The sequence below is a fragment of the Peromyscus maniculatus genome, chromosome 23 (assembly GCF_049852395.1).
Source record: "Peromyscus maniculatus bairdii isolate BWxNUB_F1_BW_parent chromosome 23, HU_Pman_BW_mat_3.1, whole genome shotgun sequence".
NCBI lineage: Eukaryota > Metazoa > Chordata > Mammalia > Rodentia > Cricetidae > Peromyscus > Peromyscus maniculatus.
Genome location: NC_134874.1, coordinates 42401064 through 42426383, shown reverse-complemented (window position 1 = coordinate 42426383; position 25320 = coordinate 42401064). Strand labels below are relative to the sequence as shown.

Genomic DNA, 25320 nt, shown 5'->3' with positions numbered 1-25320 from the left:
AGGATGTTCTGGGGAACAGGTGACTTAGAAGGAAGAAGTGAGGGAGGAAGGTGAGGAGGAGGGGAGGGAGGAGGGGGAAGGAAAGGGAGAAAGGAAGAGCAGGAACGTCAGGGGTGTGAGGAGGGGGAGAGGAGAGAGAGGCCGGAGAGGAAGAGAGAGAAGAGGAAGAAGCAGGGAGGGGAGGGAGGAGGGGGAGAGAAGTAGAGAGAGGAAGGGAAGGAGAGAGACAGAAGAGGCAGAAGTGTAGGAGGGGGAAATCGGGGAGGAAGGGAAAGAGAGGGAGCAGAAGGGGAGGAGGGGAGGGAGGACTGTAAGTCAGGAGGGGAGAGGAGGGAGGAAGGAAGGAGGAGGAGGCAGGAGTGTGAGGAGGAGAGGGAGGAGAGGGAAGAGGGAGAGGCTGGAGTGCTGGGAGAAAAAGAAAGAGAAAGAAGAGGGTGAGAAGGGGAGGAGGGAGAGGAGCAGGCAGAAAGGAGGAGGGAGGGGAGGAGGGAGGGCCACTTGGCGGCATGCCCCGGGTCCAGTTTGGGTCTATTACGGGGAGGGAAGCTGGGGGTGTCCGGTGGCAGGGGACCCTGGTTGCGCCCCGGATGCACCATCAGTGGACCCGTCCTCGGCAGTTTGGCCCACACTGGTCTGTTTTGTGTCTCACAGGTCTTGTGGAGGGAAGGCAGAGCCCTGCTGGGTCTGAGGCCCTGTTACCCTACTCCCCCACGCATTCACCCCTACACGGTGGGGGGGTGCTGGGGGGGGACCCAGCCCTCACCTGTAGGGATCTGCCCCTGCCCCTGACCTGCCAGATTCGCAGTAGCCAGCTAGTCTGGGCCATGGCTTTTGTCACCAACTGCTCTGTGGTCAGGCTCATCTGCATTTCTGCTGCCGGCACTTCCTGGCCCGCGCTGAAATGGTCCCCACTGGCATAAGAAGGACCCCCAGCAAGTGTTTTACATGCTGCTGGTCACCAGGCCCTTCCCGCTGACTGGGTCTCTTGGGCCTTGATACTACTTACCCGAGGTGATGCACGAGTCCATGTACAAATTGCGGGTGCTGTGACAAGAGGCCATGCACGAACCTCTGTGAAGTGTGAGATGTGTAATTGCGTGAGCTGTACGCTGTGATGGGCAGCTGTGTGTAAGTCTGTGGATTTGAGGGTCATCATGAGCTGGGGGAGACTGTGTAAACTGCAGTGATCGAGTTGGGGACGTTTGACCACAGATTGCTGTTGAGGACAGTGTGTGACTGGGATGTGACACCGAGGGATGGAAACCTGGAATGGAGATGCCCGGGTAAACTGCAGAGTGCTGGGTGATTGTTTGAGGCAGTGCTGTGTGCTGGCGTGGTCTGGCACAAGAATTTAGTACTGAGCTTTAGCAGTAAACCTGTCAGAGGAGCTCTGTGCAGTCAGAGCGTCCCAGCCGCAGCCTTGGTCTGCCTCCTCCCCGTCCACTGTAGACTTTGGTGGCTTTGGAGTCAAAAGCTGCATCTGGCATTGCTAGGGATGTGCAGGTCTCAGGCTGTGTGGTCTGCGGATGGGAGTTTCAAAGGAAGGACCCTTTCCTGGGCTAGCCTGGGCTAGCCTGGGCTAGCCTGGGGAAGGCCTGGGGAGGCTAGTCTGTGTTTCCCAACTGTGTCCCTGATGAGCTAGGTCCAAGGTGCATGTGTGCCCAGGGCGATTCCTCCTGCCTTCTTTTCAGAGGCTCTGAGCCAGGAGCTTGGTTAGAAGGTCCCATAAGACGTCTTGTCCCTGGAGACAAGCTGGCTGTGACTTCTCCCCGTGCTCTTGAGTTCTGATCTCAGTGTCCGCAGGCGCATTCCCGTCCTCTACCACTTTAGTGTGAAACTACACCCCACTTTCCGTGTGGGCTGAGGTGGAGCCACATGCTGGGGAAACCCGGTGGTGAAATCCTAGGGTTCCCCAGTAGTGCCCCCCACCATCCAGACAGTGCTCTGGTGCAGCTTCCTCAAGCATCCAAACTGGAACCATGGAAACGGGAGTAGCAGGAACCCAGGGATGCTGCTGTGGCTGAGCACTTGCCTAGGAAATGTGAGGAGCAGGGTTCAATCCTGAGCACTTCGAAAATTAAAAAGAATTTGCTCTCCCAGCTCCTTCAGCCACAAACGTGAGGTTCGGGTCTTCCTGTAGGTGGCGCTGTGCGGCTCGTACTTCTGAGCTCCCCCGTAGTGGCCCCTCTGTGGGTGTCTGAGCCATGATGCAGTGGGGCCAAGGCCATAGGGTGGCCTCGCTTGGACTTGATGGATTTTTGGAAATTTATCTCCAAGTGAGGTTGCTTCAGTGGTCCTGGGGGGTCGGGACTGTAGCATGAGACCTGGGGCTTGGTGGTAATTCAGCCACAGCAGCCACGGAAATCATGCAAATTGGCCAGCCTGGGATGGGTAGAGAGGAGGCTATGAGCTTAGCATGCCCTTGCTGTGTTCCCAGAAGAAAGAAGGAAAATGGGGAGCTACCTAGGCAGGTTGTTAAAAAAAAAAATAAGCAAGGCCGGGCGGCGGTGGTGCACGCCTTTAATCCCAGCACTCGGGAGGCAGAGGCAGGCGGATCTCTGTGAGTTCGAGGCCAGCCTGGGCTACAGATCGAGATCCAGGACAGGCACCAAAACTACACAGAGAAACCCTGTCTCGAAAAACAAAACAAAACAAAAAGCAGAGCATCTGGGTAATGAGGTTACTGTGCAGATGTGTGTGTGTGTGTGTGTGTGTGTGTGTGTGTGTGTGTGTGTGTGTCTGTCTGTCTGTCTGTCTGCGTTATTAATAATGAAACACAGAGCCTCATACATGTTACGTAGACACACCCAGCCGCACCATCTGCTACTTACTGGTAGATCTTAGGCAAGCACTCATTACTGAGCCACACCCCAGCTCCTCACTTGGGGATTCTAGACAGGTGCTCTACCCCTGAGCCACACCCCAGCCCCTCACTGGGGGATTCTAGGCAGGGGCTCTGCCACTGAGCCACACCCCAGCCCCTCACTGGGGGATTCTAGGCAGGGGCTCTGCCACTGAGCCACACCCCAGCCCCTCACTGGGGGATTCTAGGCAGGTGCTCTACCACTGAGCCACACCCCAGCCCCTCACTGGGGGATTCTAGGCAGGTGCTCTACCACTGAGTCACTCCCCAGCCCCTCACTGGGGGATTCTAGGCAGGGGCTCTACCACTGAGTCACACCCCAGCTCCTCCCTAAGAGATTCTAGGCAGGTACTCTGGAGGAAGTTTCTAGACAAGTGCTGTTCCTAGTGTGTGCTCTGCTTCCTGGTTGTGGTTTTGACAATACAACCCCGTTCAAGGAGGGTTAGAGTCTGGAGCGGGGCAAACAATAGGGTAACAGAGGCTCAAAGAGATGCCAAGTCATAATTGTCACCACATTCATGGGGCAAGCTCAGGGCCTGGGCTGGATCTGTCCTAGGATGTGAGTCTCCAAGCATTGCTAAAGCAGCTGGGAACCTCTGGGAGGGGCCATGAGGAAACATGCCCTAGGGCTCTGAGCAGAGCAGCCCTGGGGGGAACTAGGGCCTTGTTCCTTCATGGAGCTGCGTCCAGGGAGGCTGGATTTGTTGCTTTTCCTTCCTCCTTCCTTCCTTCCTTCCTTCCTTCTTTCCTTCCTTCCATCCTCCCTCCCTCCCTCCCTCCCTCCCTCCCTCCCTCCCTCTCTCCCCCCTCCCTCCTTCCCTCTCTCTTTCTTTCTTTCTCTCTTTCTTTCTTTTTTTTTTTTTTTTTTTTTTTTTTTTTTTTTTTTTTTTTGGTTTTTTCGAGACAGGGTTTCTCTGTGTAGCTTTGCGCCTTTCCTGGGACTCACTTGGTAGCCCAGGCTGGCCTCGAACTCACAGAGATCCGCCTGGCTCTGCCTCCCGAGTGCTGGGATTAAAGGCGTGCGCCACCACCGCCAGGCTTTCTTTCTTTCTTTCTTTCTTTCTTTCTTTCTTTCTTTCTTTCTTTCTTTCTTTCTTTCTTTCTTTCTTTCTTTCTTTCTTCTTTTTTTTGTTTTTGTTTTTGTTTTTGTTTTTTGAGACAGAGTTTCTCTGTGTAGCCCTAGCTGTCCTGGAACTCACTTTGTAGACCAGGCTGTTGTCATGGAACTCACAGAAATCCACCTGCCTCTGCCTGTCTAGGGCTGGGATTAAAGGTGTGCGCCACCGCCGCCGCCGCCGCCACCACCACCACCACCACCACCACCACCACCGGCTAGTTATTTTGCTATTGCTGCGACAGAACAGCGTGGCCAAGGCAACTTACAAGACCTTAATTGGGTCTGCAGCTCCAGGAGGTTAGAGTTTTGGGATGGAGTGAAGATACCTGAACAGCAACCCAGAACTCACATCTTGATCCCCAAGCAGTTCCACTCACTGGGGATCAGCCATTCAAACACATGGGGGCCGTTCTCGTTCAAACCGCCACACTTCCATTCCCTCACCCCCAGGTGGCCACATCATAATGCAGAACGTATTTAGTCCAGCTCCAAAAGTCCCCATAGCCTTTCACAGTCTCAACAACATTTGAAGTTCAAAGTTCAACATCTCCTCAGAGACTCCAAGCAATCTCTTAACTGTAACCCCCTATGAAATCCAAAGCAAAGTACACACTTCCAACATCCGATGGCACAGAATATACATTACTTCTCCAAAAGAGAGGGGTAGAGACATACTGGGAAAATAATGGCCCAAAGCAAGTCCAAAACCCAGCAGAGCAAACTCCAAAGCTTGTAACTCCATGTCTGATGTCAACGCCTTGGTTTGGGGTACTTTGTTATAGTGGCCACAGGACCTTTGTCCCACTCAGAAACCCAGTCCAAGGTGCAGTGACAGCCGAAAGACCCAGGTCCCCTCAGCTCTGAGCCTCCCACTTAGTGCTCGCGAGGCTCACCACCTGGCCCTGGTGAACTCAGAAGCTCCCAACAGAACGGCCCGCACCCCCAGCCACAGGCCCACTCTCCACCTGGGCCACACCCAGCTTGTGGGTTACCAGTGATGGCAGTTTTTTTCCAAGGGGCTGTCCTGTTCATCAGTGCTTCAGGGGCAGACAAGGGCCGTCATGGCCCTGGTGATGGAGTCATGTCTCTGGCTCAGCTTCCCCTAAGACCTCAGTGCCGTCTACTAGTCAGGAGATGTATATCTGAGAGTTTGTGAGTGTGTGTGTGTGCGCGTGCATGCGAGCGAGCGAGCGAGCGTGTGTGTGTGTGTGTGTGTGTGTGTGTGTGTGTGTGTGTGTGTGTGTATGTGCGCGCGCGCGCGGGCATATCGAAGCCAGAGGACATCCCTGGTTGTCATTCCTCAGGCGCTGTCTGATTCATTTCTTGATACGGGGTCTCTTGCTGGCCTGGAATCAAGAGTTTCTCTAGGTTGACTGGGCAGGGAGCCACAGGCATCCCCGTCATCGACCTCCGTGTGCTGGGGTTACAAGCATGCCCCTGGCTTAATTTGAATGTGGGTTCTGGGGCCAGAGTGCATGCTTGAAGGGCAAGTGCTCTACCCTCTGAGCCATCGCCCCGGCCCCGCCTCTGTGTTTCTGAGAGCTCCCGCCCTTGGTTGACGCCAGGCCTGGCTAGCAAGGCTAGTGAATGGCACTGGGGCTAAGCCGTCCATCCACCCGGGAAGGCCAGGATGGTGCTGTCACGAGCTTGGAAACTCACATTCACAAAACCAGATAATAGAAGTGATACTGTGAGAACCGGGGCAAGAAGGGATTATGTCAGTGTCACCGCACTTGAGACCTCAGGGAGGGAATGTCCAGCGGAGCTCGTCAGTGGGAAGTCTCACACAGGAGCTAAAGTTTGGGAAGGCGGAGATGCGGCCCAGACCACAGCGAGGTCACATGGCAGCCCAGTTTCATTTCTGTTGCTGTGATAAAAATACCCGGACAGAAAACGGCGTATGGGAGAAAGGGGTTTGTTTGGTCTGCCAGCTAGGTTTTTTTTTTTATGTCAACTTGACGCAAGCTAGAGCCATCCCAGAGGAGGGAACCTCAATTGAGAAAATACCTCCACCAGAGCGGGCTGTTGGCAAGTCTGATCTTAGCGGTTGATGGGGGACCGCCCAGCACATTGTAAATGAGGCCACCCCTGAGGTCATGGTTCTGGGTTCTATAAGAAAGCAGGCTGAGGGAGCCATGAGGAGCAAGCCAGTAAGCAGCTCCTCTCCATGGCCTCTGCATCAGCTCCTGGCTCCAGGTTCCTGCCCTGCTTGAGTTCCTGCCCTACCTGCTTCTGATGATGAACAGTAATGTGGAAGCATAAGCCAAATCAACCCTTTCCTCCCCAAGTTGCTTCTGGTCATGGTGTTTCACTACAGCAAGAGCAACCCTAACTACGACATCTGGCTTACAGTTCCAGGTTACACCAATGCACAGAAGTCACAATTTCGAGAGCTCGATGCAGCTCGTCACATCATGTGATAGAAGTGAATGCTTACCTACTCTAGCTTGATTGCTCCTCTCTTACACAGCGGAGAACCACCTACCTAGGGAATGGTGTCACCCAAAGTAGGCTAGGTCTTCGAGCATCAATTAACCATTAAGACAGTCCCTCACAAACACACTCACGGGCCAACCCGATCTAGACAATCCCTGAAGGAAGACTCTTTTCTCAGGTAGTTCTAGGTGTGTTGTGGTGGCGATTAAAAACTAACCATCATACAGGGTCAGCTGCAGAACCAAGTGAGGAGCTGTGGGGTGTTTCAGGTGGACAGAGCGCAGGCTCCCAACCTGCCAGCTTGACTGTCTGGATGGTCATGAGTCAGGATCTAGGGAACCAGAGGGGCCAGAAGGATGGCAGGGACCCCTGAGAGGGTAGAATGGAGATCTTCCCATGTGAATAGTTAAATCTAAGAAGGGCAGCCACCCATGCTGACCTCTGAAAGCTGGCTCCTGAAAGCTGGTTATCAGAGTTAGCCAGGATCATGGTGGCTCTCTGCAGAGCACTTGGGGTCCGGGAGGTCATCTGAGTCCCCTCTCTTTTTGTAGACTCCTACGTGAGCAGTGGATCCGTGCCAAGTATGAGAGGCAAGAATTCCTTCATGTGGAGAAGCAGGAACCATATTCTGCAGGTGAGATGTGCTCTTCCCAATGTCTCTAACTGGCTCAGTGTTCCAACCCGTGGAGGTCCCGGGCCTTAGACCATCCTCTCCCCTTCGGGAGCCTCAGGAGGGGTACAGTCTTATGTGGGGAGCCGAAAAGGACTGTTGTGGGCCAGCACCCACACTGGCAGAGGAGACCGCCAAATCAGTGGCCACTGCCTTGCCCTGGGCCTGCCTGGTGCTGTTGGTTCCCATGGGTTCTGGGGCTTTGTGGAGAGGGACTAAGGGGATCATGTTATGAAGGCCAGGGTCATCTGAGAGTTCTGGAGTTCAGTCTGACCATCACTCGGTTGATGGGCTACTGAACAGTACTCTCTCTTCTTTATTAAATATGCGTCATTTGGGCTCTTGCATGCCTCCGTGGGACCCCCAGCCTGAGCTGGCTGGGCATCTTGATGCTTGTATATTTGATATGTGGCGGGCATTGGGCTTGCAGCCTGGGCCATGATCTCCTGACAGCTCTACAAGTCTGAAGTAGACCCCATCCCTCTACACAGGAGGACTTTCTGAAGCTTACCTCCCAGGTCCTTCTTCTGGACTTTTCTGCCTGACTGGGCCCTAAATTTCAGAGGTGGGCTGCTCCTGCAGCTCTGCTCTGGCATAGGCCCAGCATAGCCACTTTGTTTTCTGTGGACCACAGTGGGGGGGCTGGCTGAGAAGAACCCTTCATTTGGCAACTTCCAGTGCCCCGGTATGGCCCCACGGTGGGTGAGGAGCCTGGTTGGCATGTGGGGCCTCAAACTTGTTATGGGGACTATATTATTCAGGGTTCTCTAGAGAAGCAGAATTGATAGAATGAATCTTTCTGTATAAAGGGTATTTATTAGAGTTGCTTGCTGGCGTGGTCCAGCTAGTCCAACAATGACTGCCTACCAATGGAAGGTTCAAGATTCCAATAGTTGTTCAGTCCATGAGGTTGGACGTCTCAGCTGGTCTTCAGTGCACACCAGAATCCCAAAGAAGTAGGTTCTCATGCCAGTGAAGGATGGACTTGCATGAGAGAGCGAGGGCAGAAAGCAGGCCAAGAGAACAAGCTGCTGCTTCCATGGCCTTTAGATGGGCTGCCAGCAGAAAGTGTGGCCCAGGTTTAAGGTGGGTCTTCCCACCTCAAAGATCTGGATTTAGGGTGGATCGTCTGACCTTGAATGATCCAATCAAGAAAAGCCCCTCTCTGGTATACTAAGCATCTTGGGATTTGGTTAATTCCAGGTGTAGTCAAGTTGACAGCCAAGAACAGCCATCACAGGGAAATTGGATATAAGGATGATGTAAGCATGTTTGTGGAAACTGTGTCCACCCAGTGTCCAGGAAAGGTGTCCCAAAACAGTTGAGCAACAACCTGCTGTGTGTCAACAGTTCCCTCACTCTCAGTGTCCACCACGGAGGAATGAACTGGGGACAGCAAGCAGATGCCCAAGCATGGATGTCCACATTGGAACCCCTGTGCAGCCACGAGGCAGAGGTGCCCTGATGGCTGTCATCTATGAGGGGAGAACTGTTAGAGCCCCCATCCAGGTAGAGCAGTGTCAGTCATGGAGAGTGGTGGGACACTGTCATGCTGCAAGCATGAGAGGTTTGACAAGTCTGTGACACAAGCTTCCCTTTGGGGTGAGCAGAATGTTCTAGAACTAGATAAAGGTGTTGATCCCACAATACTGCACCCACATCATGATGGTATTGGAGAATTGAACCCCAGTAGAAAGGAATGATGCCTAGCACTGTTGGAAGGAAGGCAGAGAGGCTTTATTGCCTGCATCGCACAGTTGGGCTCCATTGTCTGCACCGCACAGGTGGGTCCCCACAGGTGGTCCCATTGCCTGCATCCACAGGTGGCCCCATTGCCTGTACCGCACAGGTGGCCCCATTACCTGCATCACACAGGTGGCCCCATTGCCTGCATCCCACAGGTGGGCCCCATTGCCTGCATCACACAGGTGGCCCCATTGCCTGCATCCCTCAGGTGGGCCCCATTGCCTGCATCCCACAGGTGGGCCCCATTGCCTGCATCCCACAGGTGGGCCCCATTGCCTGCATTGCACAGGTGGTCCCCATTGCCTGCATCCCACAGATGGGCCCCATTGTCTGCACCGCACAGGTGGTCCCATTACCTGCATTGCACAGGTGGTCCCCACAGGTGGGTCCCATTGCTTGCACCACACAGGTGGGCCCCATTGCCTGCACCTCACAGGTGGGCCCCATTGCCTACTGGCTCAGACCATCCTCACACCTGTCACAATGCTGCTCAGCCACCTCTCCAAGGCTCTGTTTGGTTCTGTCCTCTTGTGTCCCTGGAGCAAGTCAGTTGTGAGTAGGACTAGGTGGGAGCATTCCCCTTCCCCTCTCCATACTGGTCCACCCAAAGGCCCTTCCCTTGCCCTAGGACTGGACCCTGGCCTCCTAGCAGTGAGTCCAAGAGGGAGGCTTCCCCACCCTCAGCACAGAGTGCCGACCTGGATCCCTTCTCCTGCCCCACTCCCAACCCACTCAGTGCTCGGTCCACATGGCTGTGATTCAGTGGCTGTCTGCCCCAAATGCTAAAGCCTTCATCACCTAGGAACACTGCACCGTCTGTGAAAGGGAACAAGGGCCAGGGAGACTCAGAGCCCCGGCCCACATGCGTCCTCTTCACCACATACACCTTAGCTATTTTTTTTTTTTGAGACAGCATCTCACTATGTAGCCTTGGCTGGCCTGAAACTCAGGTCTCCTGCCTGCTTCTGCCTCCTGAATGCTGGGATTAGAGGTGTGCGCCATCCATCCCTAATCTCATGATGCGTTTGACTGTCATGATTTGGGGGGCGGGGTGTCTAAGTCACATGCCTGCCTCTGGACCTGGGCTGGTCCTGGCAGAATCGAGATCTGGAGTCTAGATGGAGTGCATGCAGGCCACAGAACCAAGGCAGGCTGGAGGACTGGCCAGCTTCCTGCCAGTGTTTGGGTCTCAGTGCCAAGTACTTAGGTCAGTGAGGGCCTGGGAATCTCCAGGTCATACGTAGGGCTCAGGAGATGGTGACACCATGGTACCCAGGGTTTTCCCGGACCAAGGTCCACTCAGAGTCCTGTTAGCACTGGGAGTGGCAGAGAAGCACTCGGAAGGACAGAGGAGGAGGAGGATCCTAAGTTCAAGGCTAGCCTGGGCTATGGTGAGACTGTCTCATAAGAAAAGCAAGGATGGGGTGGGGAGAGATGGCTCAGCCGTCATTTTCCTTGCAAGCATGAGGACATGTCCGGTCCCCAGAACTCACATTAAAAAAAAAGTAGGCCCAGCCAGGCAGTGGTGGCGCACGCCTTTAATCCCAGCACTCAGGAGGCAGAGGCCGGGCGGATCTCTGAGTTAGAGACCAGTCTGGTCTACAGAGCGAGTTCCAGGACAGCCAGGGCTACACAGAGAAACCCTGTCTCAAAAAAAAACAAAATTAGGCTGCGTTTAGTGTTTAACAGCACTTGTTGCTCTTCCAGAGGACTGGAGTTCAGTCCCCAGCACCTGTATTCAGTGGCTGGCAACTGCCTGTAACTCCAGTTCCAGGGGCTCCAACACTGTCTTCTGGACTCTACAGGCACCTGTATGCATGTAGTGTACACACACACACACACACACACACACACACACACACACACACACACACACACACATGCAATTCTAAAGCAAGCTTTTATAATCCCAGCACTAGGATAGCAGAGACAGGAGGATTTCTGGATCTTGCTGTTCAGCCAGCTTAGACTACTTTAGGCTAATGAGAGGCCACATCAAAAAGTAAATTGGAGTCAATGACACACGCCCATAATCCCAACACTTAGGAGGCAGAGGCAGGTGGATCTTTGTGAGTCCAAGGCCAGCCTGGTCTAGAGAGTGAGTTCTGGGCCAGACAGAACTGTGCACAGTACACAGTACACAGAACTGTAAACAGTAAAACCATTTCTCAAAATAAATGAACAAATAAGGTAGCAGGGTTGGAACAATGGCTCAGTGGATAATGATACATGCCACCAAGCCTAGAGACCCTCATTTGATTCCTGGGCCCACATGACGGAAGGGGAGAACCCACTCCCACAAGCTGTCCCCTAACTTCCACATACTTCCCTCATCATGTACACACACGAAATACATGTTAAAAATTAAGGTGCTCTGCCACTGAGCCACACCCCAGCCCCTCACTGGGGGATTCTAGGCAGGTGCTCTACCACTGAGCCACACCCCAGCCCCTCACTGGGGGATTCTAGGCAGGGGCTCTACCACTGAGCCACACCCCAGCTCCTCACTGGGGGAGTCTAGGCAGGGGCTCTACCACTGAGCCACACCCCAGCTCCTCACTGGGGGATTCTAGGCAGGTGCTCTACCACTGAGCCACACCCCACCCCTCACTGGGGGATTCTAGGCAGGGGCTCTGCCACTGAGCCACGCCCCAGCCCTTCACTGGGGGATTCTAGGCAGGTGCTCTACCACTGAGCCACACCCCAGCCCCTCACTGGGGGATTCCAGGTGCTCTGCCACTGAGCCACACCCCAGCCCCTCACTAGGGGATTCTAGGCAGGGGCTCTACCACTGAGTCACACTCCCAGTTCCTCACTGGGGATTCTAGGCAAGCGTTATCCCCCCCTCTGATACCAGGCCCCAGCACTTCTGCCCCCTCCTCTTACCACACAGCACTTTCTCACTCAGGGCGAGGACACTCCCTACTTGCCCATCCTTGGGAAATGCAGAAGTCCCCTCAGATGGAGAAAGGGGAAATGTGGGGCCCCAAAAGAGGTGAGGCCTGGGACTCTTCAGAGGAGTGGCCCCAAGCCTGCACAGACTGAACCGGAAGTGTGGATTCCAAGAGGCTACCTCCTAGATGCCTGTGAGCATGCATGGACCAGGAGGCCTGGATGGCCACTGGGAACTGAGAGGCATCAGGGCCAAAGGACGAGGCAGCCAGCCAAGGACAGGGGTCCCATGTCACCTGCTCAGGGCCTCTGCCTCCATAGCTCAGCAAGAGCTGTAGAGGAGGAGATGGTGTCTGTTTTTCCTCAGGGCTGCCCAGCTAGCTGAGGTAACTCAAGAGTTCGTGTGCTGGGGCTGAGAGAGATGGGGGACAGTGGTGACATTCAGACTGGAGACCAAGGACTCTGCTGAGCTGTGTGTCAAGACTGACACCAAGCAAGGATACTGACCACAGTTTCCTCCACAATGCCCAAGGGGCCACAGGGACATCGTTAGGAACATCTGATACACCCACCTCCAGGTTGAGGGACATGGGAGCAGGAGGCCGGGGGGTCATCTGTGTGATGTCTCTGTGTGGGGAAACACCCTTGTCACAGACCAGCCCCCACCCAGCACCCTCATCTTTCACAACACCAGGTCTGTTCCAGACGCTCCACCCCAGGACCGAGACCCTGCCCCTGCTTAGCGACCACGCTCTGCAGTCTCTTTATGCCCGCAGCCACCGCCGTCTGCTCCTCTCTTCCCCTGCTGTTCACCAGCTTGGACTCCATGAGTGACCTTCTGTGCCAGGCTTCTGTCACAGAGTGCGGTGCTCATCCACAGCGGAGCCCACACTATTTTTACAAATTTCATTACGTCCAACGAAGTTTCACAGAAGAGCACTGTTGTGGAGGCCGGGAGATGCTGGACGGCAGAGTCTCGGCCACTGAGGTGTCCACCGATACCGCCTGGCTCTCATTCTGGCCTGACACAGGAGCCCTGTAGAATGGGCCCAAACATCTGTTCCAGGGTGACATTCTTGGGTCCGTGGAGCCATCTGGATAACTAGCTGTCCTCTCCCAACAGGGGCAGCAGGCTGAGTAGGACAGACATGGGGGCTTGAGTACATGCTCCCCTAGAACTGGGTCCTCAGGCAGGGTCAGCTAGGGCCAGAGGAAGTGGGGGGGCAACTCTGGAGCTGCAGACCAGGCGGGGGCCAGTGGCTCCCTTACAGCCCCCATTGCATTTCCTGTCCTGCCAGAGACAGAGGCCGCTGGGTCAAGACCCCCATGTCCTGGCCATCCTCTCCAATACCCAGGCTAGCTGTGTGGGGCAGGAAGCAGCAGGTGGAGGCAGGCCTCTGTGTGGGTGGCCTGGACCTTGTGATCTATCTGGGGTCGAAGGCTTTGAGGGCCGGACCTGGGTTACAGGTATGCTTGTCCCTCGGCAGGAGGAGTCATGTGACCAGAGGGCCCTGCCACATTCTTCTCTGTGGGACATCCCTCAGCCAAGGTCACAGTTGTCTGGAGTGCCTGAACTTTGCTCTGAAACTTGGAGATGTCAGGGTTGTGGGTGTGCCCTCACACCTGAGTCCACCCTGTCCCTCCCCAGCACTGCCCTGTAGGTGGCTGGGTGACAGCCGCCCTGGCTCCTGCCAAACCTCAATGGCCGCCTTTCACAGGACCGGGTGGGCGACAGGGCATGCACAGACAATGGCCTGTGTTGTCCAGGGCCAGGCCACCACCTCCCTCCAACAGACAGGGCTTCCTGCCTGGGTCCCTCCAGGAGTTAACCCCTTCCCCTCCACGGGATGCCTGGTTGTGCCAGGCAGGGACATCCCAATACTGCTGCCTTCCTGACCTTTGTCCTAATGTCACTGTGCCGTCAGGGAGGGAGAGGGGTGAGGCTCTCTTGGTGGCGGAGCTCCACCTGGCCTCAGTTGCTCCTTGTGCCGTAAAGGCAGTGTGCTCAGCACGGTGGCATCCAGGGGAGTCGTTAAATCACGGCGTGTGTCTTCTGTGTGAGTGTAGGCTTGTCCCATGTGTAGGCCTCAATGTTTGGATCTGTCCATGCGATGGGCTCCACAGGAGGGGCCACTGGCAAGGTCAGCCAGCCTGCCCACAAGTAAGTACCAGGGTCCCATGTCTCAGCCACTCCGAGTTCAGTGGGCCGGTCTGGTGGCCTTGCTGGACCGCGGGGACCATCTTGTCTCCCTTAGCTTCACCTCAGTCCTGACCCTTTGGAAGATGAGAGGACTGAGGCCCAGAGATGGGTGGCAGCGAGGGGCCCCTGCCACCCTGTCTATGCGACCAGCTGGTGAGGTCCTGTTTCGGGGCTTCCTGTTGGCTGTTGTGCGACTCTGTGAACGGTATCTCCGGGGGACCGATTACTTACGTACAAGATGGGGCATAGCTCAGAACCCCAGTGCCTAGAGTCGCGGGCTGGACCTGGCTGCACAGCGCCCCTCCCCACAAGGCTGTGCTCTGTTGGCTCTTGAGCGGACAAAGAAGCAACCCCAGGAAGGAATGTGACACTCACATTGAATGTTCCTGTGAGCGACCGGAACACCAAGGGCATCTTCAAGCCAGAGCGTTGCATCCTGGGGACACATGACGTGGAGCCCTAAAGAAGCCAGTCCCTGAGAGGTGTCACTTTGTCCTGAAGGAGGACCCTGCCTGACCCCCACCTCAGGTCAGGAAGCCCAACTGGACCAGCGCAGAGGGCTGTGGAAGCCTTCCTGGTGTGGCCAGTCAGTGAGGAAAGGCTTCCCCAGGAGACACAGCGGGGGAGAATGGGAGCCAAGACAGGAAGTAGCATTGAGGGGTGAGTGGGATGGTGGTCACCTGCTGCCAGGTCCCCAGGTTCCTAAAATGGGAAACAAGGCTCCCAGGGCGCAGGCAGAGTGGGGGGCCAACATGCCAAGGAGGCGCCGCAGGTACATGAATGAAGCTCAGGAGGCTCACGAGCCGTGATCTCAGCCCCTGCCATCCACGGGGCCCCTCTGTCCCCCTTGGAGTTGGAGTGTCCCTGTGAGGGGCAGCAGGCTGGCAGTTCAGAATCCGAACCTGCCTACCCAGAAGCCTGCATACCCTTGGCCTCTCTTACAGGAGCCAGAGTAGGGTTGACCCAGTCTGGGGTAAGGTCACGCACGGAGCCTCAGTTTCTCTGGTAGCCTCTGAGGCACCTAGCTCTGTGCCCAACCTTGCATTGGTAATACCCCAGTGGGAGAGGCCAGATGATGTGATGCCTCTCCCACTCAGGAGGGCCCCACAGCAGTCCCGAGGATGGAACATCCACCGGGCTCACACCTTAGCCAGCTTCCTGTCCCACTCACGGCAAGCCCACGTGCTCATTGCCCTGAATTAAAAACAAACGCACAGTTTACATATATACCACACAATTTACATGCGCTTTGCATATTGTTTGACGCGCACTTCTTGGAGCTTGCAGGTTATGAAACTCTGAGCGTGCAGAAGATGCACGGTGCCCTCCCCCGCCCCCGCAGCGCAGCTCTCCCGAGTACTGAGCAGAGATGCGCGGTGCCATGCGCCCCAGGGCCCGGCCTCTCTCCCCTCTGCCTCACTGCCCATCCTGTGGGTGGCAAGGCCATCTACTTGGCATGCAGGATACCACGGTTGTTTAAATGTCCCACAAGACTGAGAGACACCGGGTTCTTTCCGGTTTGTGAGGATCAAGAGTGAAGCCCCCAAACTGGACAGCGGTGGCGCACGCCTTTAATCCCAGCACTTGGGAGGCAGAGGCAGGCGGATCTCTTAGTTCAAGGCCAGCTGGGTCTACAGGGCAAGGTCCAGGACAGCCAGGGCTGTTACATAGAGAAACCCTGTCTTGAAAAACAAAACACAAAACCACAAAAGAGTGAAGTCCCCAGGTAAGGTGTGGTACACGTGGTACACACTTGTCACCCCAGCACTCCAGAGGCCGAGGCAGGAGGATTATGAGTTCAAGGCTAGCTTGGGCTACATAGTAAGACACTCTCCCGCCACTCCCCCCCCCCCCCCCCCCCCGCCACTCTCCGCAACTCAAAAATGCAAAGAAACCTCCAGCCTGATTGCCGACTGGCCATGCCCTGTGTGGCCACGGCCCTGCAGAAGATCCCACAGTCTTGGGTTGTCGCCCCGAGGGAGGTCAATCTGTAATGGTGACTTCCTCAGTGTGATACTGAGCCCCTCTGTGTGTATGTGTCCTGCGCCTTCCTCAGAAACAGTCCCTGTGGAATATGGCTCTCGTCCCTCCACTCTGTAGTTTGTCCCAGCCCTGCAAACCATAGGTGTCTAATCAACGCTGACTGAACTTCCCAGCCTCGGCCTCAGGGTCAGCTTGTTCTTTCAGGGAGAGTGGTCACTCTTGGTCCTACCCGGTCTCAAGTGTGCCCAGAAGGGTAGCCTGGCTGGGCTGCTGATCAAGGACGCTGGGTGGGGTGGGTAGGGGCCATCCAGCCAGGCCGGTGGGGCTGGGCAAAGATTCACCACCTTTCAGCCCTTAGCTGGTCAGATTCCCATGGTACCAAGAAGGAAGCAGAGCTCTGAGAAAGGTCTGGACTCTTGCAGGGCCAGGCCAGGGATGCTGTTAGCATCATTCAGAAAACATCCCTTGTATTGATTGCCATCGTGGGGCCTGAAATATAGGCATGGTGGCAGCTTGTTGGAAAAGCTGGCCGGGCCCACAGGATATCCTTTGGACATGGACCTGGCCCGCAGGACCCACTGCTTCGGGGCACTAAGCCTGATGCTCTGTGGGAGCCTCAAAGGGTCAGCCGGGATCAGTCTAGCCCAGCACCGGGAAACGGTGCCTCCCTATGTGCTCCTGCCACCTGCTGGCAACGATGGGAACAGCAGGCTAGAGGCTTGTTCCTGCTGGCTCCTGGGTACTAGCTATAAAACATGGCTGGAAGGTTCTGGAGGTAGTGGGGGTGGGGAGCTGCTGCATCCAGTCTTATCACCCCTCGACACCCCACTTCTGAAGTACATGCTCAGCTATTCAAGCCTAGAGAATCTGGGCCCTAAAGATGAAGGAAGGCCAAGCTGACTTCTTATCCATCTAGGCTAGGTATTCAAGGAGTCAGTCAACAAACATTCTCAGTGGGTCCTGCCTGGCCTAATGGCAAGTGTTGGCGGCCCGGTATCCAAGCACAGAAAGACTCTTCCCTGTACTCTTCCTGCCTGCTGAAGCTAACACAAGGAAGAGGTGCAAGGCACATCGGCCACTCCACGGCTTCAGAGAGGCCCCGTCTCCCCAGAAGCTGGGGGAGGGAGCAGGCCCCTTCTGGCACGCCCTGAGACTGACAGTCCCCCGGGCGCCAGCTGCCCCTTCCCTGACGCCAGGCTGCTGCCTTTTTATGGCCACATGTCTCTGGGAGCACAGAAAATAGCCTCTTGTGCTTGGTGACAGGGACAGGGCTGCCCTGCCGGCTGCAGGCAGAGGAGGAGACGCTGGGGGAGGGCGTCGGATGGCCAAGACGGAGCTAGGCTGGCAGTCAGGGTCTGGCTGGCTGGAGGTGGTGTTACAGGAGCTGCATGCACACCCACCCTCAAGCACACTGCTGACGGACAAGGTTTTCCGGGACCTTCTTTGCCAGAGAAAGCCACTCTGACACCCAGCAAAGAGGGGAACAGCACAGCTCATGGCCCTGGACTCTGCCCACCCGGGGGACATGGCCACCGGCTGCGTGTCCACCTGCAGGGAGGCTCGCAACAGCCAGAAGTTTCAAGCAATGCCGGCATCCCCCAGCAGCTCACCAGCGAATGCCAACCCAGCACCTGGAGGGTCCCATGAAGTGGGGGGTGGGGTGGGGAGAGGCAGGACAGCGAGCCCATGATGTCATCTCCTTGTAGATGGATGGGACCGGCCTGCACAGACAAGCTGGGCCGCATGGAGGGAACTGAGGGCACCAGGAAGGCCGGATCTTCTGAGGGTGCCTGTTTTTGCCAACAGTGAAGCAGCTTCTAATTGCCCTGGGGCAGAACCGTACCAGGGTCCCCAGAGCGAGCCAACCCCAGCATTTGTGAAACTAGAGCTCGGGGAGGGTCCTTCGGACTCCTGGCTTCATGGGGCCGGTGACTCAGTCCGTTTCTGTCCCTTCTCATGCCCCAGTACCTCTTTCTTTCTGTGGCATTAGACCCGCCTGGAAGCCCTGGGCCATCTCAAACCCAATGTTCCCAACTTTGTCCCTAAGACCTGCTTCTTAGGTGGCTTGTCCAGATGGGAGGGTCTGAGTGGGCAAAGGTGGCCTGGGCCCCAGAGCCTGTGGTCTAGCTGGAACGTCAGGGTGTCTCTGGGCAGTGGGTCTCAGGCCATTGGCAGGGCAGACAGGCAGCCTCATCTGTGTCCACCTCACAGAGGAGGGTCCCTAGGACAGGGACAGAGTCGTCTAGGTGGAGGCTCCTTAACTCTTCCTCTCTTCCCCAGGATACCGTGAGGGCCTTCTCTGGAAGCGTGGCCGGGACAACGGACAGTTCTTAAGCCGGAAGTTCGTGCTGACGGAACGAGAGGGTGCCCTGAAATACTTCAACAAAAACGACGTGAGCCTGGCATGGAGCAAAGGGTGACCTTCCCACGTGGGGTCCTGGCCTCCCCTGGGTCTGCAGGGCCGTATATTAGCTCTTCAGGGGCGTGGCTGCCTTCCATCAGTCTTCCCAGGGGACACCCCTCATGATGGCTCCCCCTGGGGAAATGCCATATGTGTATGCACCCACACACTAACCCCCCAATCCCAGTCCAGGAATGACCCCTGTCCCCTCCTGGAGCCTCCAGGAGCCAGGCCTGGTGTGGGCCTGCTGAGAACGGTTCTGGGAAGCCAGAGGCTCCCCCTAGTGGATGCTTCCAGAAACAGTCAGTGATAGTGCCTTGGGTCAGCTGCGAGGGGTACCTGCCCCGCGGTGAAGTTCTTGCTCTAGGTCACCGTTGCAGGGAGGGGCCCAGGTGGATGGCTGCAGCCTTGCCGTGGGGCTGGCTAGATAGAGGGATGGAAGGTGAGGTGTGGCAGCCTGAGAGGTGGTGCTGTTATCCAAGATGGCAGCCTCCTCACCTGCCTTGTCTGTCAGGTACTGACTGGCTCAGAGAGATTTAGCACCCTCCCTGGGGGCACACAGTCAAGTACATAGTGGCCCTTTCTCTGGGACCCTTGGCACCAAGAAGGGGCCACCTTTGGGGGTGGAGGACACCAGCACACATACCTGGAAAAGTGCCCCGACTTAAGGTCTGGCCGAGGGCTAGGGAGGGATGGGGTTAGTCACACAACTCCATGGAGCCAGGCAGGACCACAGAAAGAGCCTCCTTGCCTGCACCTGACCTGGACGAACTAGTCTGGGAACAGTAAACAAGCACCAGGACCCTGGGGTCTTGGTGAACAGTCCCAGATCACAAGCTCCAGATGCACAGGCAAGCAAGAATTGGGTCAGGGTAGGACGGAGAACAAGAAGGGTCACAGACTAGGGGGAGGGTTACCCAGATTCCAAGTGTCCCCCACAGATGTCATTTAGTCCCCCATCTCCCAAGGAAGTCGACATGGATGTCCCATTCACAGGCTAGGAATCTGGGGGGTCAGAAAGGCTAAGGAACTTGCCTAAGGCTGCACAGCACAGCATGGGTACTGCCAGTCTCTCTTGTTTAGACAGTGGCTGTTGTCTGGGGTTCCCACCAGCCTTCCTTCACAGGCCAAGGAGCCCAAGGCTGTCATGAAGATTGAGCACCTGAACGCTACCTTCCAGCCGGGCAAGATCGGCCACCCCCACGGCCTGCAGGTCACCTACCTGAAGGACAACAGCACTCGCAACATCTTTATCTACCATGAAGATGGCAAGGTAGGCGCCACTAGGTGGCGGGGGTGGTGGTGGTGGGGGAGGTGGGGCAGTGCACCCCCTGGGGGTGGGGCACTAATCCAGCCTTGCCCTCCATGCTGCAGCCAAAAAAAAAAAAAAAAAAAAGGATACCACAGGCAAACCGTTATCTACGGCGGGACTGCCAGGCAGAGGGGCCCTGCATCTTGTGGCTAGAGCTCTTGATGTGTGCTTTATCAAAGCGTGTGTGTGTGTGTGTGTGTGTGTGTGTGTGTGTGTGTGTGTGTGTCTGCAGAGTTGAGTGTCTCCTCAAGACTAAGAAGCTGAAGTTTGGAGTTTGCACCAATCCCTCAGGAAGTTACCATGTCTCTAAACATGCTGTCTGATTTGGTGACCTCTGGGACAGTAAAGGTCTCCCCTACTCTTTTGTTTTGTTTTGTTTGTTTGGTTTGGTTTTTCGAGACAGGGTTTCTCTGTGTAGCTTTGCGCCTTTCCTGGAACTCACTTTGCAGACCAGGCTGGCCTCGAACTCACAGAGATCCGCCTGGCTCTGCCTCCCGAGTGCTGGGATTAAAGGCGTGTGCACCACCACCACCACCACCACCACCACCACCACCACCACCACCACCACCACCACCACCACCACCACCACCACCCCCCAGCGGTCTCCCCTACTCTTGCTCCCTTGTGCCGTCATCCCTGTGAGGTTTTTACTCCTGCCATGTCCAAGGTCTGTGTCCTGTGACTACCTAAACACACTGGTGTAGTCCGAGCGCCTCCATCTAGATCACCGTCTCATTTACCTGTGACAAACAGCCACGTCTGCCTGTAGTGGCCTGTGTCCACCCAAGCTCCAGGGCTGTCTGGACATCAAGGGACATGGGTGGACTGCTTGGGGGCCTCACCTCCTCCTTCCCTGTCTTGGTCCAGTCTGGGCTGCTTTATACCGTTTTGGCTGGAGCACACTGCGGTGGCTTTCTCAGACGCTGTGTCTAGGAGGCGAGTGGTCTGAGAGCCTCTCTCTGGAAGTTTACCTTTTGCTCACTGCACTTTGGCTAGAAAGAGAATTCAGTTAGGATGTTCCCAGCACTGAGCCTCTGTTTTCTCGTTCAGTCCATGTCCACAAGGCTGGTGGGTTTTTTTTTTTCATATTTATTTATTTATTTATTTATTTATTTATTTATTTATTTATTCATTCATTCATTCATTCATTCATTTATTTTTCTATTATCAGCTTGATGCAGTATAAATTCTTATCCTAAAAGTGAAATGTTTCACTATAGTTTGCCCAGTGATTGAGTAAAACCAAAACTTACTATAAGCCACAGTCACCCTAGGGTCCCCCTGCTATGTAGTCTCCCTGGTTCTGTGGGTTGCAGTCTGATTGTTCTTTGCTTTATATCTAGTGTCCACCTATGAGTGAGTACATACCATGTCTGTCCTTCTGGGTTTGGGTTACCTCACTCAGGGTGATACTTTCTAGTTCCATCCATTTGCCTGGTGGGTTTTTCTTTAAAGATTTCTTCCCTTTCTCTCTTCCCATTCTCTTTCTGGAAGCCCTGCCTTTTGGCTTTTGGTGCTGAGACTTCTCTCACTCATTTATCTGCATTCACGTTCCTTTCTTTATTCCTTTTTTAAAATGTCTTTGTGGCATGTGTATGTTTTTCTCATGTGTGTGGGTACATAAGAGTGCAGGTACAGCAGGGCGGTGGTGGCGCACGCCTTTAGTCCCAGCACTCGGGAGGCAGAGCCAGGCGGATCTCTGTGAGTTCGAGGACAGCCTGGTCTAGAGAGCGAGTTCGAGGACAGCCAGGGCTACACAGAGAGACCGTGTCTGGAAGGTAACAACAAAGTGTGCAGGAGCACCTGCATCCATTTATGTGGCAGCACAAGCTTCATGCTAGCAGTCTTCCTCAATCACTCTCCACCTAATTCGTTGAGGAAGGCTCTCTCAGTTGAACCCAGAACTCACTGATTCAACTAGTCTAACAGCCAGCTTGTTCTGGGGACCCTGTCTCTGGGATTATAGGGAAGCCACCTGCAGGCCCTAGATGGGCTCCTCGGTGGGCCCCATACATCAGCCCATTTCAGCTCTCCCTGGGCAGCTGGGGTGTAGCTATCTTGGGGCGCCTGCCCACTCACGCCAGCTCATCTGCTGGCGAGCTTCCAGCCTATGGCTGTTCTCTGTGTCTGGTGGATTTAGGCCTTTAATAGAAATCTCTCAAGCGTAGGCTAGACATAGTGGCACTTGGCTTTGACTCCGGCACACAGGAGGTAGAGACAAGTGGATCTCTTGAGTTTGAGGCTAGCCTAGTCTACATAGTGAGTTCCAAGCCTGTCAGGGATACACAGTGAGGCCCTGTCTCAGAAAAGAAATGAAAAAAAAAAAAAAAACAAAACAAACCGTCAAGTGGTGTTAGCTGGTTCCATTAAGACCTGAGACCTGACTCGGTGTGAGACGAGTTATTTTACTCCAGGCCTCCACCTTCATGCTTCTTGGGGGGACATGCGGGGGCTTTCTGCCACTGAGACACCACAGTGGGGACCCCAGCATCCCTTCCGCTTTCCAGGGACAGCCGTGGCATCTGCTGGGCTGAGCCTGCGAGCATCAGGGCAGGGTACAGACATGGGGGGGTGGCTAGAACCCCAACTGTGATAACTGGGGAGCGCGTGATGGGGAAGATAGTCTTCCAAAGAACAGAGAGTACAAAGGCCCCGGGGCAGGAGGGAGTGAGCTCCCACCTAGGTGCAAGTTCTAGGGTGCTGTGGGGAGTGTCAGGTCTCAGTTTTTAAAATCGTGTGTGTGTGTGTGTGTGTGTGTGTGTGTGTGTGTGTGTGTGTATACATGTACGTGTACAGTGTATGTGAGTGCAGGCACACGTGTGCCACTTGGTGCACGTGGAGGTCAGAGGACACCCTTGGGTATTAGTCCTCATCTTGCACCTCATTTGAGACAGGGTCTCATTGCCCATCACTGCGCATGTGGGACTAGCTGGCCTGAGGACTTCCAGGGATTCTCCTGTCTTCTCCTCCCATTTCGCACTGGAATTGCAGGCACTGGGTTCTACTGTGTCTGGCTTTATGTGGGTTCTGGGCATTCACATTCAGTTCTAAATGCACCTTACCCGCTCAGCCATCGGCCTAGCCCTGCCTGTTTGTTGACACAAGGTCTCCCATTGGCCTGGATTTAACTGGTTAAACTAGGCTGGCTGGCCATCAAGCCCCAGGAGATCTCCTGCCTCCCCTGCCCCGGTGCTGGCATTACCGGCACATGTCCCCACGCCAGGCTTCGGGATGGATGTGCTGGAGCTGAAACTCAGATTCTCACGCTTGCCAAGCACCCATTTTACTGACCCCACCACCTCCCCAGCCCTGAACGCAGCTTGAACCAGGAAGGAGAAGGTGCCTGGGGCCTGGTGGGAGCGAAGGACAGGCTGAATTTGTGGTGTCCCGGTCACCTGTAGAGGGAGCAAGCTGCTTCCTGAGAGCTGAGGGTTTGGAAGGGCCGATGCTGGATCAAGTGTGAGCAGTGGCCGAGGAGGGTGAGGGTGATCAGCAACAGGAGGCTTTGGGTCTCTCCCTCAGCATGGGGTGGGCAGCACAGAACGGCAAGATAGGGGGGAAGAGATTAGTGTGGAGGAGAAGGTCAGTCAAGCTCTTTCGCAGGTCGGGGGGTGGGACCAAATGAGGAAGTGGGTAGGGCCAGTTGTGGGTGGGGACGTGTGGGTAGGGCTGTGAGAATTGGCTGTGAGTGTCTTGAGCTGCCGAGGAGAAGCCCAAAGGGCCGAGGAAGAGGTGTGGGGACACAGGCTGGGGTCAGGCTGTCTGGGAAGACAGAAATGGACAGGTTCTGAGTAAGGCAGGTGGGGTTGGGGGTCCCCGTGGTACGGCAGCAAGATAGGGACATGGTCACAGCTCCAGGCCACTGTGACCCCGGCAGGCCTGGGAGACCCCAGATGTGTGCAGGAATGCGGGAGGGGGCAGTAAGAGCTGGGTGCAGAGAGGGACCTGTGACGTGTAGAGCTCAGATGTCAACCCCACTCAGTCCCCTGCCTCAGCCTCTTCCCTGATCCTGGTCCACCAGACGGCCCCATCTTGGCGCAATGAGGGGTAGGCAATGGGGGTTCGTCCCATCCTTCAGTGAGGCTGCTCAGAGTACCAGCCCAGCTGAGGGGTCTGTGGAGGAGACAGAGGCTCGGGAGTCGCCACTCACCACAGCTTCGGCCCTCAGGAGATCGTGGACTGGTTCAACGCCCTGCGAGCAGCCCGCTTCCACTACCTGCAGGTGGCTTTTCCCGGAGCCAGCGATGCAGATGTGAGTGACTGCCCCAGAGCCACCTGCTGGGTGAGGGAGTGGGGAGGTAGCCATTGGGTTGGGTCACAGGACTGACGGGGGGTTGGGGGGGGTGGGGGGGTGGGGGGTTGGGGGTGGGAGGCCCCTAGAGAGGTACCAGGGTCGACTGCAGTTCTTCGTTCTGGGGTTGGCACCCAGCTGCAGGGGGCCATGCCATGCCGGGTGCACAGTCTAGGGGATGGCACAGGGTGGGCCTCACCACCATCTCTTCTGCCCCAGCTGGTGCCCAAGCTCTCTAGGAACTACCTGAAGGAAGGCTACATGGAGAAGACAGGGCCTAAGGTAAGTGCCAGGCAGCAGTCTACTAGGCCTGTTCAAGGTCAGCCATCTTGCTTCTGTCTGTCTGGAGGTTGCTTGGGGTCAGGCTGGGTGGCTGGCTGAGGGGTTCGGGGGTCACTGTGTGTGTGTGTGTGTGTGTGTGTGTGTGTGTGTGTGTGTGTGTGTGTGTGTGTGTTGGGTCACTGGACTCATTGGGCACAGGTAGAGTTATTAGTCCTTTTCCAGGTACGTCCCAAGCATCCTGGGGCTGGCCACGCTGTCCTGTGGCCTTGAGCTTCGGGGTGGTCCTTGGGTCCCCTTGTCTGTGTTCTGGTGCTGGGATGAGGACCCAGGATCCAGACTAGTGACTTGGTTGCAGGGATTCGGGCTTAGGTCAGCCTCAGTAAGGACTGTCACATCTGCTCTGCAAACATGTAGGTGGAGTACATTCAAGATCCGGACCCCAAGCTGGGTCTCGGGCATGACCAGGGCCCCTCATGCACTGGCTGGCCAGTGGTGTCCCGTGAGGCCCCGCCCTCTGGGTGTTGAGGGGTGGTCGGCTGGGGTAGAGGTACACCTTGGGCCTGCTGACTGCTCCCCACCCTCCCCTACCCACCCACAGCAGACAGAAGGCTTCAGGAAGCGCTGGTTTACCATGGATGACCGGAGACTCATGTACTTCAAAGACCCCCTGGTAAGGAGGGTCTGGTGACTGGCGAGACGATGGGACTGGGGTTCCTCAGGGTTCTAGATTCTAGGGCCTCACCTGGCTGGGTCTGGAGAGGAAGCAGGGAGGACAGCCTGGGAGGAGGGGTTCCCTCGTCACGCCCCAGCCTCTCCTCACCCGCAGGATGCCTTTGCCCGAGGGGAAGTCTTCATTGGCAGTAAGGAAAGTGGTTACACAGTGCTGGAGGGGCTCCCACCATCTACCCAGGGCCACCACTGGCCCCACGGCATCACCATTGTCACCCCCGACCGCAAATTCCTGTTCACCTGTGAGACGGAGGCAGACCAGCGGGAGTGGATCGCAGCCTTCCAGAAGGTGGTGGACAGGCCCATGCTGCCTCAGGAGTACGCAGGTGAGGGGTGTAGGTGCGGGGTAGGAGGGTGTCGGGGAGGGTCATGGGTGAAGTGGGGCTCAGCGTCTGCAC

The 25320-nt window shown here is 55.9% G+C and overlaps 1 protein-coding gene across 1 annotated transcript in view; it reads left to right on the top strand.

Annotated features, from left to right (window-relative positions):
• Adap1 (ArfGAP with dual PH domains 1) overlaps positions 1-25320 on the top strand; it is a 51530-nt gene that overhangs the window by 24958 nt on the left and 1252 nt on the right. The window contains exons 4-10 of the mRNA XM_076561394.1: positions 6968-7050; positions 18188-18300; positions 19435-19581; positions 23789-23872; positions 24131-24193; positions 24792-24863; positions 25020-25248. Coding sequence (XP_076417509.1) covers positions 6968-7050; positions 18188-18300; positions 19435-19581; positions 23789-23872; positions 24131-24193; positions 24792-24863; positions 25020-25248 — 791 coding nt within the window. The remainder of the gene's footprint in view (positions 1-6967; positions 7051-18187; positions 18301-19434; positions 19582-23788; positions 23873-24130; positions 24194-24791; positions 24864-25019; positions 25249-25320) is intronic.